At 34.2% G+C, this 16,419-nt stretch overlaps 2 protein-coding genes and 1 pseudogene across 5 annotated transcripts; 1 reads left to right on the forward strand and 2 right to left on the reverse strand.

Annotated features, from left to right (window-relative positions):
• Positions 1 to 1,422: 1,422 nt before the first annotated feature.
• LOC104721839 (ATPase 2, plasma membrane-type) lies at positions 1,423 to 7,261 on the forward strand. 3 transcript variants are annotated; one of them, XM_019232943.2, is made up of 15 exons: positions 1,423 to 1,783; positions 2,950 to 3,069; positions 3,177 to 3,413; positions 3,513 to 4,274; positions 4,358 to 4,480; positions 4,560 to 4,664; positions 4,774 to 4,918; positions 5,004 to 5,168; positions 5,270 to 5,508; positions 5,610 to 5,642; positions 5,734 to 5,815; positions 5,911 to 6,071; positions 6,177 to 6,350; positions 6,448 to 6,812; positions 6,904 to 7,261. In XM_019232943.2, the coding sequence occupies exons 1-15, from the start codon at positions 1,742 to 1,744 to the stop codon at positions 6,995 to 6,997; spliced, it is 2,847 nt and encodes a 948-aa protein (XP_019088488.2). In that variant the 5' UTR covers positions 1,423 to 1,741; the 3' UTR covers positions 6,998 to 7,261. The 3 variants fall into 3 exon arrangements, with proteins under 3 accessions (XP_019088488.2, XP_087327452.1, XP_087327453.1); XM_087471327.1 differs by lacking the exon at positions 1,423 to 1,783 and adding an exon at positions 1,979 to 2,840; XM_087471326.1 differs by having other exon boundaries at positions 1,517 to 1,783; positions 5,911 to 6,350.
• A 798-nt stretch (positions 7,262 to 8,059) lies between these two features.
• On the reverse strand, positions 8,060 to 8,882 carry LOC104721840 (transcription factor bHLH146 pseudogene; annotated as a pseudogene). The gene has a single exon (XR_015570691.1). The product of XR_015570691.1 is annotated as a transcription factor bHLH146 pseudogene (transcript).
• Positions 8,883 to 13,280: 4,398 nt separating this feature from the next.
• LOC104721841 (peroxidase 45) lies at positions 13,281 to 15,375 on the reverse strand. Its single transcript, XM_010439907.3, has 4 exons — positions 14,880 to 15,375; positions 14,468 to 14,656; positions 13,948 to 14,113; positions 13,281 to 13,853 (listed from the first exon to the last, which is right to left on the reverse strand). The coding sequence occupies exons 1-4, from the start codon at positions 15,090 to 15,092 to the stop codon at positions 13,447 to 13,449; spliced, it is 975 nt and encodes a 324-aa protein (XP_010438209.1). The 5' UTR covers positions 15,093 to 15,375; the 3' UTR covers positions 13,281 to 13,446.
• Positions 15,376 to 16,419: the final 1,044 nt, after the last annotated feature.

Here is a 16,419-nt window from a genome sequence, read left to right on the forward strand (position 1 = left end):
TGTTGTGGCAAACTGTAAATAAGTAGTTTGATAATTATGTTATAGGATAGCATCGTATCATTTCTTTTAATAATATGCAAAAAAGAAATCATGTTATTTGGAAAAAAAACAAAGAAGTCTGTGTTTATCATATGTCGTAACATATTTTTTTTTTTTTTGATATGTCGTAACATTTAGAAGAATAATAATCTCTTGACAAAATTAAAGAACATGAATATACAGAAAAAAAAAAAGTAAAAACGTAAAGGAGTTGGAAATGAGGAACTTGTATTATTGAGAGGGACCCATCGCAATCAAAAGTCAATTTCTCAGTATATATTCATAGGGAACAAATTTAATAAAAACACTATGGTATGGTATTCATATTTCAATTATTAACATGTGACATCGTTCCCTTTTGCTGACCTTGCCATGAGGCACCTTGGAAGGGCCAATATTTTCATTATATCACCACCGTTTAGGGCCACAAATATATATAACTATAGTAGTATAAAATTAAATTATTCCACAAATCTCAATAAAGACTTGTAAAACCAACCCATCCAAGTTGATTCCGAGTCAATGCAGAATCCGACATATTTGAGTACCATGTTCTAGCTATATTAGTTAGTTATATCTCCCTAATTGATTTCCCATTCACATAAATGGATAATTGAACAAACTTGTTTCTTCTTATTAGATCACCTGCTTCATATAGTTTTTGCTAAAATAACTTATGTCAAAGTTCTCAAGATTTGAAAGTCATTGACAAGTGATTTTTAAGATCTTATGGTTGAAAACGATATCGAAGTAACCCATTATTGCTGCTTACAGGAAAACCAAATTAGAACATACGAACCTAACTAAACCATTTAGAAAACGATTTTTGTTTTTAAATATTACATAAGTTGAAATGTTCAGAATAAAATATCTTGTCATGATATAAATAACCTAATAGGTGGCATGAGAAAAAAAAAAAAAAAACTCTATGAAGAAGAGGACAGGCTAAGCGCAGCAAGTAGTATGTTGCTTTTGTCAAAAATTTTAAAATAAAATCTTAAGCAGTGTAAACACCTCCCCCAAATATTTCTTTCCTCATATAATTGATTTTTTTGTTTTTTTTTTTTCATAAGGAAGAAAATACAAAACACCAAAAAAAGTCTATGATCTTTGTAATTAAAAAAGTAAAGAGATCACTCCAAATTAAATTTTCACTTATATACTATACTTATCTCCTCCTTAGCAGAGTCCCTTTTTTCAAACTACAAACATTAGAAAAATATATATCTCAAACTAAACAAAAAAAAAAAACAATTATAGAAGATTATAAACGGTGGAAAAAATTAGGAAAAAGAAACTTAGTCCATAATTTTAGTGAGTATAGGACCCACAATTATATGATTCTAGTTTGATAATAAAGAAGGTTAATAATAATTAATCAACGGTCAAAGGGTTAAGGAGAACTTAAAGAGGCAACAAAATAAAATAAAATTTGAATAAAAAAGGGTAACAAATATACAAGGCTAAGTTGCTAAATGAGACCCACAAAGAAAGAACCAAAACAACGGAGAGCGTCGTCGTTTTAAAGATTGGTTATAAATATAGAAGGGACTCGTATCGACTCTGCCAACAGAACAGAACCACCTAATCTCTCTCTTCTCTCTCTCTCATTCGCCGGAGTACGTATGATCGAGTGAAACGGTGGTGAAAGCTGTCGTTTTTTGAAGTACTGAATTCGCCGTCAGTGAAAAAGGAGAGAGAGATGTCGAGTCTCGAGGATATTAAGAACGAGACTGTTGATCTGGTATACCATTTTTTTTTTTATAACTCTGTTTTTAGATTTTAATCATGATGCTCATAAACTGTTCGGTGATTTGCTTGAATGAGAGAATAGATCTGTACTCTTGGTGGGCTTTGAGTCTTTTGCTTTACTTATTTTTCTCTCATTACGTTGGAGATTTTTTTTCCCGGAAAAGGCTCGTTTTTTGTTAATATGTACATTTGACTAATTATTAAATTGAAAAATCTGGGGAGATTTAATACTTAATTAGGGGTTGTTTTAGGTAACGTTTGGAGTAACATGTAGAGTTTGTTCATAAGAGAAAAAAATAAAGTAGATCTAAGCATGTGATATAGCATAGAAGACAGATAAGAAAGAAACAGAGTTTTTTTTTTTTTTTTTTTTTTGTTTATATCAGTGGTGGAGCTAGCTACATCTCAATAAAGTCCAATCCTACTTGTACAACTTTTTTTTTGTCTTTGTTTTTTTTTTTTTTTTTTTTTGGATTGTGACAGCAAACTCGTAAGAACTGATTTGATGTTATTTAGAAGATCATTATGATTTTAATCTTCTATCTTTTTAAACAAGAAGTTTAGTTTTTTTTTGGTTGTTGGTTTTGGGGTTATGTACCTTTCCGTGGTACGTTCAACTTCTTTGTCTTTAAGAAACCAACAACGAACAAAAAAAAAAGAACACATCTTTTGTGCAGACGTAACTTTGTGAATTTTCTTGGGGCACTAAATAAAGTAAAGCTTTTTATTTTTTTTAAATGCAACTTTTACATGTCTTGGACTGTGTTTAAAGCGACCAAGCATCGATTTTGCCGCCGGGTAGTGTGGGACTCTCGCGGCGCGTGTGTTAAACGTCGCAATCACGTTGGTCGGTGGTGGTGGTGGTCCCCACCTCACCACCGCAGTTTCCCCCTCTGCCGAATCTTTTACTTTTACCGAACTAGTCAACGATAGGATCTTTTACCAACGATTCTTATAATGAACTGAGTTTTTTTTTTTTTTTTTTGTTAAAGGTTATAATGAACTGAGTTGATAGAGCCATCTAGTTCTTTGTTTTTACTTAACAAAAGGTTTCTCTTTTTGATGATTTCAGAAACTGTTCTGTGTATGTGAATGTTTTGAGTTACTTGAATTTGGTTTATCTGATCGGATTTGTGTTTTTTGATTTTTTTTTTTCAGGAAAAAATTCCGATTGAGGAAGTTTTCCAGCAGCTAAAATGTTCAAGGGAAGGATTGACAACGCAGGAAGGGGAGGACAGGATTCAGATCTTTGGTCCCAACAAGCTCGAAGAGAAAAAGGTTTGAACTATTTGCAGTTGTTGCCTTCAGATATAACAATATTACCTTTGTCTCCTTTTAGTGTGTTACTGAATGTCTCTGGTGATTTGTACAATGATAATTGACAGGAAAGCAAACTTCTGAAGTTTTTGGGGTTTATGTGGAATCCCCTTTCATGGGTCATGGAAATGGCTGCAATCATGGCTATTGCTTTGGCCAACGGTGATGGTAGGCCTCCGGATTGGCAGGACTTTGTCGGTATCATCTGTCTGTTGGTTATCAACTCTACCATCAGTTTTATCGAAGAAAACAATGCCGGTAATGCTGCTGCTGCTCTTATGGCTGGTCTAGCTCCTAAAACCAAGGTAAATAAATGATAAGAGAATGAATGCTAAGAAGAAGTTGTACAGAACTTTCCGAAATTCTCTAGAGCTAATGTTTTTGTTCTTTTTGTGATGTTTCAGGTTCTTAGGGATGGAAAATGGAGTGAACAAGAAGCTGCTATTCTTGTCCCAGGAGATATTGTTAGCATCAAATTGGGAGACATTATCCCTGCTGATGCCCGTCTACTTGAAGGTGATCCTTTAAAGGTTGACCAATCTGCTCTAACTGGAGAGTCCCTTCCTGTCACCAAGCACCCGGGCCAAGAAGTTTTCTCTGGTTCAACATGCAAACAAGGAGAAATCGAGGCGGTTGTTATTGCCACAGGGGTTCACACCTTCTTTGGTAAAGCTGCTCATCTTGTGGACAGCACAAACCAAGTTGGACATTTCCAGAAGGTTCTTACAGCCATTGGAAACTTCTGTATCTGTTCCATTGCTATCGGTATGGTGATTGAGATCATCGTCATGTACCCTATTCAACGCCGAAAGTACAGAGATGGAATTGATAACCTTTTGGTCCTTTTGATCGGTGGTATCCCCATTGCTATGCCCACGGTCTTGTCCGTGACTATGGCTATTGGGTCTCACAGGTTGTCTCAACAAGGTGCCATCACCAAGCGTATGACTGCCATCGAAGAGATGGCAGGTATGGATGTCCTGTGCAGTGACAAAACCGGGACACTAACTCTCAATAAATTGAGCGTGGACAGAAACTTGGTTGAGGTTTTCTGCAAGGGTGTGGAGAAAGACCAAGTCCTATTGTTTGCAGCTATGGCTTCCAGGGTTGAAAACCAGGATGCCATTGATGCAGCCATGGTTGGGATGCTTGCCGATCCAAAGGAGGTATAACTCTTTTCCGGTTCGAATTACATTTTAGTCAGCCTCCAAGAAACAAATTCTTATGTTAATTTGGGATTTTTTCACAGGCTAGAGCTGGAATCAGGGAAATTCACTTCCTTCCATTCAACCCTGTGGATAAGAGAACTGCTTTGACTTACATCGACGGCAGTGGTAACTGGCACAGAGTCAGTAAAGGTGCTCCTGAGCAGGTAATGGATCTTCAACCCTACCAACAAATGTCTTTTGTTTTTATCCTTCTTCTTTGTACTAATTTGATTTCCCAAACAGATCCTTGAACTTGCCAAAGCCAGCAATGACCTTAGCAAGAAGGTGCTCTCCATTATTGACAAGTATGCCGAGCGTGGTCTTAGGTCGTTGGCTGTTGCTCGCCAGGTAATTGTTTGACATTGATACTCAATAGTTTCAGTCTTCTTTTGTTTTTCTTTTTCTTTTTTTTTGCGTGGAAACAAATGTCTAATCGTGTTCTTATTTCTCCTTTTAGGTGGTGCCAGAAAAAACCAAGGAAAGCCCAGGTGCTCCATGGGAATTTGTTGGTCTGTTGCCACTTTTTGATCCCCCAAGACATGACAGTGCTGAAACCATTCGAAGGGCTTTGAATCTTGGTGTTAATGTCAAGATGATCACTGGTAAATTTGCTCATCCATTCATCTTGTTGTGCTATACACCTTAACCATTTCCCCTAACATTCTCTTGGACGACGTATGTGGCCAGGTGACCAACTTGCTATTGGTAAGGAAACCGGTCGCAGACTTGGAATGGGAACAAACATGTATCCATCTTCGGCTCTTCTTGGTACCCACAAGGATGCCAACCTTGCATCCATTCCTGTTGAGGAGTTGATCGAGAAGGCTGACGGATTTGCCGGAGTCTTCCCAGGTTACTATTTGCTTCTTTATTGTTTTGTATTATAAACCTCACTATATGTTCATCCGAATGGTGGTTATGTTAGATCTAAGCCTCTTTCTTTATTATTGCAGAGCACAAATACGAAATTGTGAAAAAGTTGCAGGAGAGGAAGCACATTGTTGGAATGACTGGTGATGGTGTCAATGATGCCCCAGCTCTAAAGAAAGCCGATATTGGTATCGCTGTGGCTGATGCTACAGATGCTGCTCGGGGTGCTTCAGATATCGTCCTCACTGAGCCTGGACTCAGCGTTATTATCAGCGCCGTTCTCACCAGCAGGGCTATCTTCCAGAGAATGAAGAACTACACTGTGCGTCTTCTCCTATTTTTCATTCATAATTTTATTCAACCACTTGCTTGCTGGGAACTGAAACTAATGACTCTGTTCTTTTTTTTTCTCTCCTATTACAGATTTATGCAGTTTCAATCACAATCCGTATTGTGGTACGCAAATAACTCCTAGAGTTCTGTCATTTGTTGGTTTTTGTCTTAAATTATTATTTTGTTGATCATATTGTGTTGTAACTTTCTGCAGTTTGGATTCATGCTTATTGCTTTGATATGGGAATTTGACTTCTCAGCCTTCATGGTTCTGATCATTGCCATTCTTAACGATGGTAAGCAGTCTCTGTCCTTTTGTATAAACCTCAAGATAGTAGTCTTTCCGTAACAGTTTACTTATATCTAACGGTATCATGTCTTAATCTTATAGGTACCATCATGACAATCTCAAAGGACAGAGTTAAGCCATCTCCCACACCTGATAGCTGGAAACTTAGAGAAATTTTTGCTACTGGAGTCGTTCTAGGAGGCTACCAGGCCATCATGACCGTTATTTTCTTCTGGGCGGCGCACAAGACTGACTTTTTCTCGGTACGTACAATTGAGCTAATTAATTATCTTTCCATAAATTTTTGCTTAGGTACTGGTGATTATATTTCCTCTTGGTTAACGTTCGTTTCACTTTGGATTTTACAGGACACATTTGGTGTGAGGTCCATTAGGGACAATAACCACGAGCTAATGGGTGCGGTGTACCTACAAGTTAGTATCATTAGTCAAGCTTTGATCTTCGTCACGAGATCAAGAAGTTGGTCATTTGTTGAACGTCCTGGGGCGTTACTGATGATTGCTTTCCTCATTGCACAATTGGTAAGATCAATTGGAATCCGCATTTTAAGTGATTTCTATTGGGTATAAAGGTTCTCAAAAAAACACATGTTAAATCCATTTGTTCTTCCAAATGCAGATTGCTACTTTGATTGCGGTTTATGCCAACTGGCAATTTGCAAAGATTAGGGGTATTGGATGGGGATGGGCTGGTGTGATCTGGCTATACAGTATTGTCACATACTTCCCATTGGACGTTTTCAAGTTTGCCATTCGATACATCTTGAGTGGAAAGGCGTGGCTCAACTTGTTTGAGAACAAGACGGCTTTCACAATGAAGAAAGATTACGGAAAAGAAGAGAGAGAGGCTCAATGGGCACATGCTCAGAGGACACTTCACGGTTTGCAGCCAAAGGAAGCTGATAACACCTTCCCTGAGAAAGGAAGTTACAGAGAATTGTCTGAGATCGCAGAGCAAGCTAAGAGAAGAGCTGAGATCGCTAGGTAATAAAACAGACCACACCCTATTCTTTTGATCTAAACATTTTCTTTTGTTGGAGTTAAACGCTAACTGGATTGTTTATATGTTAAACAGGCTTAGGGAGCTGCACACACTCAAGGGACATGTGGAATCAGTAGTGAAGCTAAAGGGTTTGGACATTGAAACTCCAAGTCACTACACTGTGTAGTCACATAAAAAAAACCAAACATGATTGATCTTCTTCTCCTATTTTGTCTTCTTCTTCTTTTTTTCTTCTTCACCTCCTCTTATGATTTTTATTTACATAGGGAGAGAACTTTGTTTATTGCCGTAACTCTTCCCGAATCTCATTGTTAGGTGTTCTTGTTTCTCCACATGATTCTCAAATCTGTACTCCACATGATTCTCAGATCTGTACTTTTGCAAAATTTGCTCTTATAAAGAAACAAGGCAATGCCTTTGTGTTTTGGCACTTGGCACATGTAAACACTCTCTTCTTTGCTCGTATTCCATGGGCCTATGTAATCTTAATCTTCTTCTTTTTACGTATTCCAGTTTTTATTGGCTTAATTACTTTGTAAACAATGCCAAAAGAAACAATAACTGTGGACCTTAATGATATGTAACTATCTTGGGACAACAAACAATTTGCAATTTTAACTGGAAAAGTTAGTTGATGAAAAGAAGTAGAAATGATCCAAAAATAAGTTTTTTTTTTCTGTTTTTCTTTTTTTTCTTTTACACTGAAACCATTTACAATTCCATTAAAAAACATGACATGAGACAAGTTGTGTAGTAGTAGTACGGCTAGAATCTTTAAGAGAAATAGAGATTTGTATAGGTGCGAGTGACTGCAAGACACGTGCAAAGATTTGGATGATGACTTCAAAGTTATGACATGCATAGTTACACTATGTCATCGGACTTTCCTCCTTTTTACATATCTAAATAATTTCGACTTTTTCTATCCATACTCAGAAGTAATATATATTAGTCTCTTTTGCGTTTTTTTACTTCTTGTTACTATTGCTGTTAACAAATCGTTTTGGTCATATATATATGGTTTTTGTTCTAGATTGAAAATTCATATGTCTTGACTCAAGGAGAAAAACAATACAGGGACAATTTATAATTAGATATACAACAAATTTTGTCAGCTTAAATGATTAGAATATTAAAGTTTGGAGATTTTCACACAACACTACAATAATAAAATAAGGAAAAAACAGAAGACAAAATATAAGAATTTGATTTGCCAACACATCGTCTATTTGACACTATAACCGACAATATATAATGTTTATTCAGATTTTGGATCGATTTTTATAACTTATAAGATGTATTAACGGTCATGTATGGTATATTTCCAGAACCATAATTGATTAATCAAGAAAGCTAGAAAAGAAAAAGAAAACCACTATGAGACATGCTCTTGTTCTTGAAGAAAAAACGAGAGAAAACACACACCCACACGCATGATTTTAATTTAGTTCAAGGACAAACCATGAAACAAATTATAAGTTACACACTGAAACTAAGAGTCAGGTAGTTTCTTGAACAATGGACTTAAGAGCAATCGTCTGCAACTCAAGACATTTAATGTAGGTACCAATCTCACTCAACATTTCTTCTACATTCATCACTTCTCCACCTGGCAAAAGCTTCTGCAATTCGCTCAGCTTCTCCTTTATTTCTCCTTCTTTATCGGATCTTTCTAGAATCCGAACTTGATTGGAAGAAGAACTACTAGTAGTGGTTGGATTCGTTGAGGAAGATAGCTTCTCTAGCAAGAAACGGCTCCATGCAAATTCTTGAGCCGACAAAGCCAAAGCCATGTCTACTTCATGCTTCACCGTTTGTTTTGAAGAGTTCTTGTTCATGTTGAGCTTCTTGAGTGCAGGAACCAAGTGGCTTGTGTATTTCCTCGTGAAAACTTCACTAGGGTTCTTGTTTGGTTCAAGAGAAAATACTCGTTTCTTCTTGTTTATGATTTGCCTCTCCATATGAGAAATTATTTTTGCTGCAAAGGAAAGTCTACAAGGGAGAAACTTGCATATATAGCAAACTTTGAATATGAGCGAGATAGAGAAAGAGAAGAGTGGGTCCTATTTTTGTTTGTATATGACAAAGCTTGATGGTGTATAAGTAATGTTGTAGAACTTATTTTGAAGTTAATTTTCTTTGTAGACATATATATAAGGTAATATGTTTGGAAATTATTTTTCTTTTTAACTACAAAACACAATAGGATAATTTGATGATAGTGGTAGTCCGTAGTAATAATCTTTTTTGAAACGAAAAAAAAAAGTATTTTAAAAACAACGGAATTCGAATTTTCATCTAATATTCATGTTTTTGTATAAGATATTATTTTCATTAAAAATCAGGTTAAATTTATATAAGATTAATTACATGAAGTTAATTATATAAAAGAAAGTATATTTATGGAGAAAAAGAAGGAAAGAATTCGGGAATAATAATGGGTGAGGGAAGAAAAAACACATGGAGTCACATGCAAGAGCTCTAATTTGGCTGCATCACAACTACCCCTAAAGAGGTGCTTTGAGCGACCCTCTTACCATGTGGCTCCATTCCAAGAACAAGACATCAATACAAAACCCCACCTTCTCTTAATGCCTTCACATGTTCCTCCTTCTTAAAACCTCTCTCTCTATCTCTCTATCTCTCTCACACACACACTTTGTGTATATATATTAATACATGTGTGTGTCCTTTGAGTCAATCTCCTAATTAATTTGATGAATCTATGTCATTTCTACCAATACAACCACATTATAGATCTCCTTCATCTGAACATTTTCCTTTAAAGCTGCATGTGATGAATTTGGTTTCACTATCCACTACTTTTTTCAAGCTTTCAATACAGATGGTAACAAATAATTTTGGTCAATAATATAGTGGTAGGTTTTTTTGGTCATCTATACTGTAAAACTTCAAAACATTTCCAAATTCGTATTTTATACTTGCCAGTGCAATTAATACGGCGTAGACCCAAATTTCTTAACGTATATATATAAGTTAAGATATATAAACAAACGTGTTGTCATTAATTGGGTTATACATAATTTTTTTTTTCTGATTTTAAATTCTAATCATGATTGGCATTTTCAGGTTTGAAATAAGATATTTTCCGTATAAGATTTATAAAATTGATAAATATAATTTATGTTGACAGAAAAGGTAACTTTTGAAATGATATGAAAGTCTGCGCATTACTCATTTGTTTTTATTTTAACGTATATACCGAATTATTATTTATAATATATATAATCCAGAAAATATCTATAACTACTAAACATGGGCGGTTGGGACATTACAAGTTGTCTCTTAATCTATAGTGATTAACATATGCAATATACACGTTACTAGCTTTTGATGCTAACAGCAAAAACTAAATTGTCTGTTTCTTGGTTTTGTTGTGTTCTTCGTCCTACCACACAAAAAATAAGTCAAGGGTTAGTAGATTATCAATTAATGTAGCAAGGAAATTGCTTCTTATTTTTGTTAGTATGTGATGTTTTCTCTTATACTATATTAATGCAATCTCATAATCTTTGATCAAACGTGGAAAACATGTATTAATAATGCTAACCATCTACATGCAGTTTATAGTTTCTTTCATTCAAATACATATATAATACTGAAATCATACTAATATTAGTTTAATAATATGACATAGATAGATAAAAAGGTAGATGAATATGTTCTAGTTGAAAACAAAATACAGTAAATGATATCAATCTAAGACGAGAAAGTAAATGAGATTCAAACCTAGTAGATGTGCATACCAAATTTACCACTAGATACTAGATATTCACACCTATAGTAGACATTGAACAAATAATGCATATAATCATAGAACTTTCTTTGGATTTTTGCTTAATGGTTTGTGTCCACCTTTGACTATTTTAACAATCCACGTTGAAAAAATGACAGAATTAAATGTGTAACTCTTGCCAATCACACAATCAAGCTATAGGTAAAAAAAACAAATTCGTAATTATTCAATTGTATCTTTATGTCAAACAATAAAAAAAAACAATGAATACAAACAATTAATGCCAATAATATAAAAATATATAGAACTATTTTGTCTGAATGAACCACAAAGAAATCGTACAGAAGTGTCAGAAAAATTTGTACAAAGCCTGTGGAGAGATATCTATCGAATATCGTAGATGGCATGTTATGACTTGTTCGTGCTGTTCTTCAATTTTGTTTTCTCTTACATATAAGCTTTTTTTTTTAATAGTTTAAACTGAAATAAAAATGTGTAAGCAATAATAATAATTAAAAGAAAAAACGGACCCAGATAGAGGAGGAAAGATATGGCTTGGATTGGGATTTGGGACTTGGGAGGGACACATCTCATGTGGGTTTGAATTCGCGTGTTTTGTTTCTATTCTTAATTTGGAGCTATTTTCACAAATTGTGTCCCCACGTGCACTCACTTTAAAGCTTTCTTCTACAAAATCTTCGTTACTGATAGAGAAACAAAAAAAACCTCGCCTGTAATGTAAAATGTAGAGGTTTATGTATAAAGTTTTTTTTTATAGGAAAAGAAAAGGTTTATGTATAAAGGTTATCTTATAGATCGAGGAAGCTACATATAAGAATGATATGCGTGGTTATATATTTGTAAAATAGAACAAATAACAAAATATGTAAAAGAATGCTGACTTGGTTGCCCAAAAAAAAAAAAAAAAAAAAGTAAAAGAATGCTGACTTCATACTAATTTTGATCGGTATACTTTTTTATTTTATCATTTGTCACCGATTCTAACGTAAATTATAATAAGATATATATATAAAAAAAAACTATGAGCAAAAACAAAAACTAAAAAAGACAAAGTTACCATTCTCTTTTCAGGACAAGAAACAAATATAAAATTCAGCCACATTTTTGTGTCAACCATTTTGTACTCTCACCGGTGAATTCCACAATGCAAGTCTATTTCAAATTTGACATTATAAGATTAGTCGCTTAACGATCTGTATTCTTCGTTTATTAAAGATTTTTCTAATGGAGCTCTTTGTAACACAACCACGTTTATATTTCTGGCTTTGTTAATAAAACATACCGTGTATATGTATGTAACTAAAACAAAAAGCGTAGAGCATTAGTTTGGAGACATCATATTATGTTCCGAAATAATTAAAAACGAAAATAATGTCAAACTATTGGCAGGAATCTTTATATAAAATTATAACTATTTTGCAGTACAAATAATGTGATAAAAATTTAAGAAGAGGACAGGGAAAACGCAGTAAAGATTTTCTTGTATTTGGTAGAAACTGCAACTACGAGTCTCATCCTCCTTCACATCTTTTGTTTTTTGTTTTTTCTTCTTTGTATTCTGGTTTTCAAATACTAACTCGTTTAATTTTACAGAGAGTAAAGGAACATCATATTTTATTGTTTTGCCATAAAAGGAACTCAAAAGTGTACGAAAAAAACAAATTTGAGATTTTGGATACTCTGCGTTAGTGAAAAACAAAAAAGATTTATTTTCTCTTCTGTTAGGTCGGTCCATTGGTCCACATGCAAGTAGGCTACTAGGCTTGACGTTTAAAGAAACTATCACCAACTAACAATTATTTAAGTATATAAAAGAGTAAAAGATGTTGAGGGAGGGTAAATGTTCATGGTCAGTTATCTAAACAAACAAATGTTAACGGTCATTAGCTAATTCATCGTTATGCATTGATGTTAGGCCTACTAAATTATGAGCCCAGTCTATATTGATTGAATATTTTCGTATCAAACATGTCAACCAAATAAGAAGTTTACATTTTTGATCCGATCATAAACTTTTATCAGATTTAAGAGAAACATATAAGTCTGGACTTCTAGAATATAACTGAATCGACCAAGTCGCAGACTTACCACTTTACCAGTCTGAGTCTGACTAGCGAAATCGGTTCGAGTTTGAAAACACAGGTCGTTGTAATTAAAGAACGAAGAAGCTAGCCGAGACAAAATTTGTATTTAGTACTTTTTCTTTGGGCTAAGATTATGGGCGTCTTCATTAAGAATACAACAAATCAATAAGTCCAGTGAAGGTGACAACGACACAAAAGTATTTATGCATTAAACAGTTTATGTGAAAGAACAAAATAAAGAGGACTGACTTATATGATTAAGTTTATCAGGACTAACTTGGCAATTTCTCGTTGCAAATCCTGTATAAATGTCGAAGTATGCAGTAAAATGAATTGTTTGTTCCCCTATATCTTAACACAAACAAACAAACAATGTATCAATTTTTTCGACTTTGATTGTTTTGGGTTTTGGCCATCATTTTTTTCACTGATTTACTTAGGAAAATTGTGAAATTATGATTTAATTTGAGACATCGAAAGATCTGATTACCCTTATTATCTATAGCTCAAAATGCCTGATTTTTTTTTTCATCCATAGAGACCATATAATAATGTCAGATATAACCATAAAACAAAAGAAGAAGAAAAGCGAAATAAATCCATCTTATTAATTGTAGTTTTTCATGAACACTTTTGGACTCATTATTAACAATAAGAACTTAACGTTTATTTAACAAAATAAAAACAAATCCTCTTAATGAATAAAAGAAAGAAACCCGAAAAGAAAAAAAGAAAAAAAACGTCAAAACACCTCTAATTGACACGTGAACAATCTCTTCGAATCTCACCAGCATTACCAGTCTTAACACCAACCCGACCCAATTTTGTGATGGCCGAGATAAAAGCTTGTCTAAAAGCTCCTTCACTGTTGGCAAACGAGTTAACCGTAGCTCTAGAACGTTGGTCCGTGAACAAGACTTGGTCTGACGTAAACAAACCCCTTCCTTGTTGGAGATTCTTGAAGTAAGCATTGTCGAAAGTACGTGGGCTGACGGGATCCATGTTGATAGCGATTCGTGGGTCGACCCCGATCGGGCACATTTGTCGGAGTTGAAGTGCGTATTGACTGTTAATACTTGGATCAATACGTGTTCTAGGGCTGAAATTGTAAATACGCTTTGAGAATTTCCCACAATGTGCGAATCCGATAGTATGCGCTCCTGAATAATACAATAACATTAATACTATATCATAATAATAACAAGTATACTACCAAAAAAAAGTATAATCGGTTTAGTTCGTTCGGTTTGGTACCTGAGAGGGCGATCATGTCGGTTTGAGAGAGACCGTGACGGCTGAACATTGAGTTAAGCTGGTTTAGGTTAAAACCGGGTTGAGGCAGTTGCTTTTGAACGCTGGCTTTTGTTGATAATCTGCCATCTCTCCTCCCTAGCTCCACCGGGTAGCTTGGTCCTCCGGTCTGCAATTTTTTATTTATTTAGTTATCTTGTTATATAATGATACCCTTTTTTTTGGGTACTATATATATGACCTGTTATTACTTGTACTTGTATAGAATAATATTCACAAGCTGCCAATAAAAAGGTGTCAACTGATATCAAATTAACATTACTTTACTAGTTAACTCGTACCATGCTTCTTATATTTTAAATAAAATGATTAGCTTTTTCACAATAAAACTGAAAACGATATATAACAAAACCGAATTTTCAATACCTCGGACTCGGACTGACATTATATATGATATAAAAGGGAAAAAGAGAGGAATATAAATTAAGTTAATGTAATAAAGAAAAATATATATATTAATTACCAAAACCACGACTTCACGAGTGGCGAGAGCCAAAATGTCAGCACATGAGACTTTGTTGCGGCAGTTAGGATCTCTTTCAACGGCTTGCTTCGCCTTTATCACCGTGTCGAATCCGTCTCCGGCCAGTGACATGTCATCTGGATGGTCTCTCTCAGACGGTGATGCTAACATTATTGACGCATCACATCCCTAAACATTCATATTAAAATATAAGTACGTAAGTAACTATAATATTTTGTTAGAAAATGATATATATAGAAAGATAAACATTTAAGACTCTTAATTCACACGTTTTTTTTTGTAGATTTTCGATCAATAAAATTTTTTATTGTAAGAAAATATCATCGCGATCGATTATTTTCAAAAACTAGTTTTGCACCTATGATATATATTTATAGAAATTGTAACGTACGCGAACGAAGCAATCGTGGAAGAAGAGGCGGAGAGTGGCCGGAGCGGTGACGAAAGTCTGCTGGAATTTCTGACGGACCGCGTTACGAACGATGTTTTCGACGTTGGGACATGACCTCTGGTAGAAACCTGTTCGGAGCTGAGCAGAGACACATGAAGAAAGGAGAAGAAGAGAAAATATGGAGAAGAGGGTTTGGGCAGTATTCTTCTCCATGGTTTAATTCAATTAGTTGTCTCATACTTCAGAGTTGTTAGAGAGTCTCTTTATATAGTAGATAGAAAGAGAAGTTTAAATTGAAAGGTATCGTACAATTTGGGCTAGCCACTTCAATAGAAAAATTATTTGATGATTATTCTGATGATGATCTGTTGAATGATATATTAAAGAAATCCCTAGCCATATTAAAATAGGGAGTAGAAACTGTTAGGAAATGTGGATGTAACACTCCATCTAGATATTGACAATTTGAGAGGGGGCTAAAGTGAGGCTTTGAGTTATTATTTTAATTTTCTATATATACATATATATATGTCATATGTGTGTAAAACGGTCAAGTTAATCCATAAATTGGCTGTATTGTAGTGGTCTATATTGGTCGAGACGGTGATTGTTTTTTCTTTAAATGTATTAAATTGGTCACTGCAAGGTGTGTATATATTACAATACTCTGGCTTTTAATTGCAAACGGATCATGCATAAGAGAACAACAAATTAATTTACATTTATAAAAAAAAAATTGCCGATGTTGGTAATTCTCATTTATATATAATACTACGATATCTATGTGTGTATACACTATACATATGTATGCAGTATGGTATACGTTTTTTTTTATAATAACCGTACGTATACATGCTTATCTTTGACAACTCAATGGCATGTTACCAAGTTTACCACTTCTCACCAACTACTTAAAACAAAATCGAGAAGTGACAAGAAGAAGAACTCATCTTATTTCATTTTACTAGTATGATTAGTATCTACCTTAAAATTTAACTTTACAACGTGGAATATGATTCGAAAGTTGACTTGTCATAGTTAACTAATGAATTCATTTATATATAAGTTACTTGCAATTGTGAAATTATTGGAACTATTATAGGATAAGACTGAATTAAGAAGGAGAAAAAAATCAATCTAGTGGGTAGTCAGTTAACACCTTAGCCATACACAAAGAGATTATTGAATATTTCGTTATATTACAACATATAGGAATTGTTTAGTCTTAAAAATAGTTCTAACTTTTTGTACAAGAAGTTCTGGACCGAGGATGTAGTTTCTTCAAACTCGGGACGATGAAAAACTAGAACCATTGGTGCGTAAAAGTCTTAGCAAGCTAAGATGAAGTTAAATATGGAAACCCATGTCATTTAAAAAGTGTAAACAATCACATTGTAATGATATTGTACCAATAATACTATCATTTAGTATTAGACCTTATTTCAATTGTCGTTAAGACTACAATATTTAATCCTGATTGTTTTATTGGGGACAATTAATTTTAAAAGTGTTTTTTCTTTTTAAAATTATTAAAAGTGAT

The sequence above is a fragment of the Camelina sativa genome, chromosome 11 (genome assembly GCF_030686135.1).
Source record: "Camelina sativa cultivar CO46 ecotype springtype chromosome 11, ASM3068613v1".
Classification (NCBI taxonomy): Eukaryota; Viridiplantae; Streptophyta; class Magnoliopsida; order Brassicales; family Brassicaceae; genus Camelina; species Camelina sativa.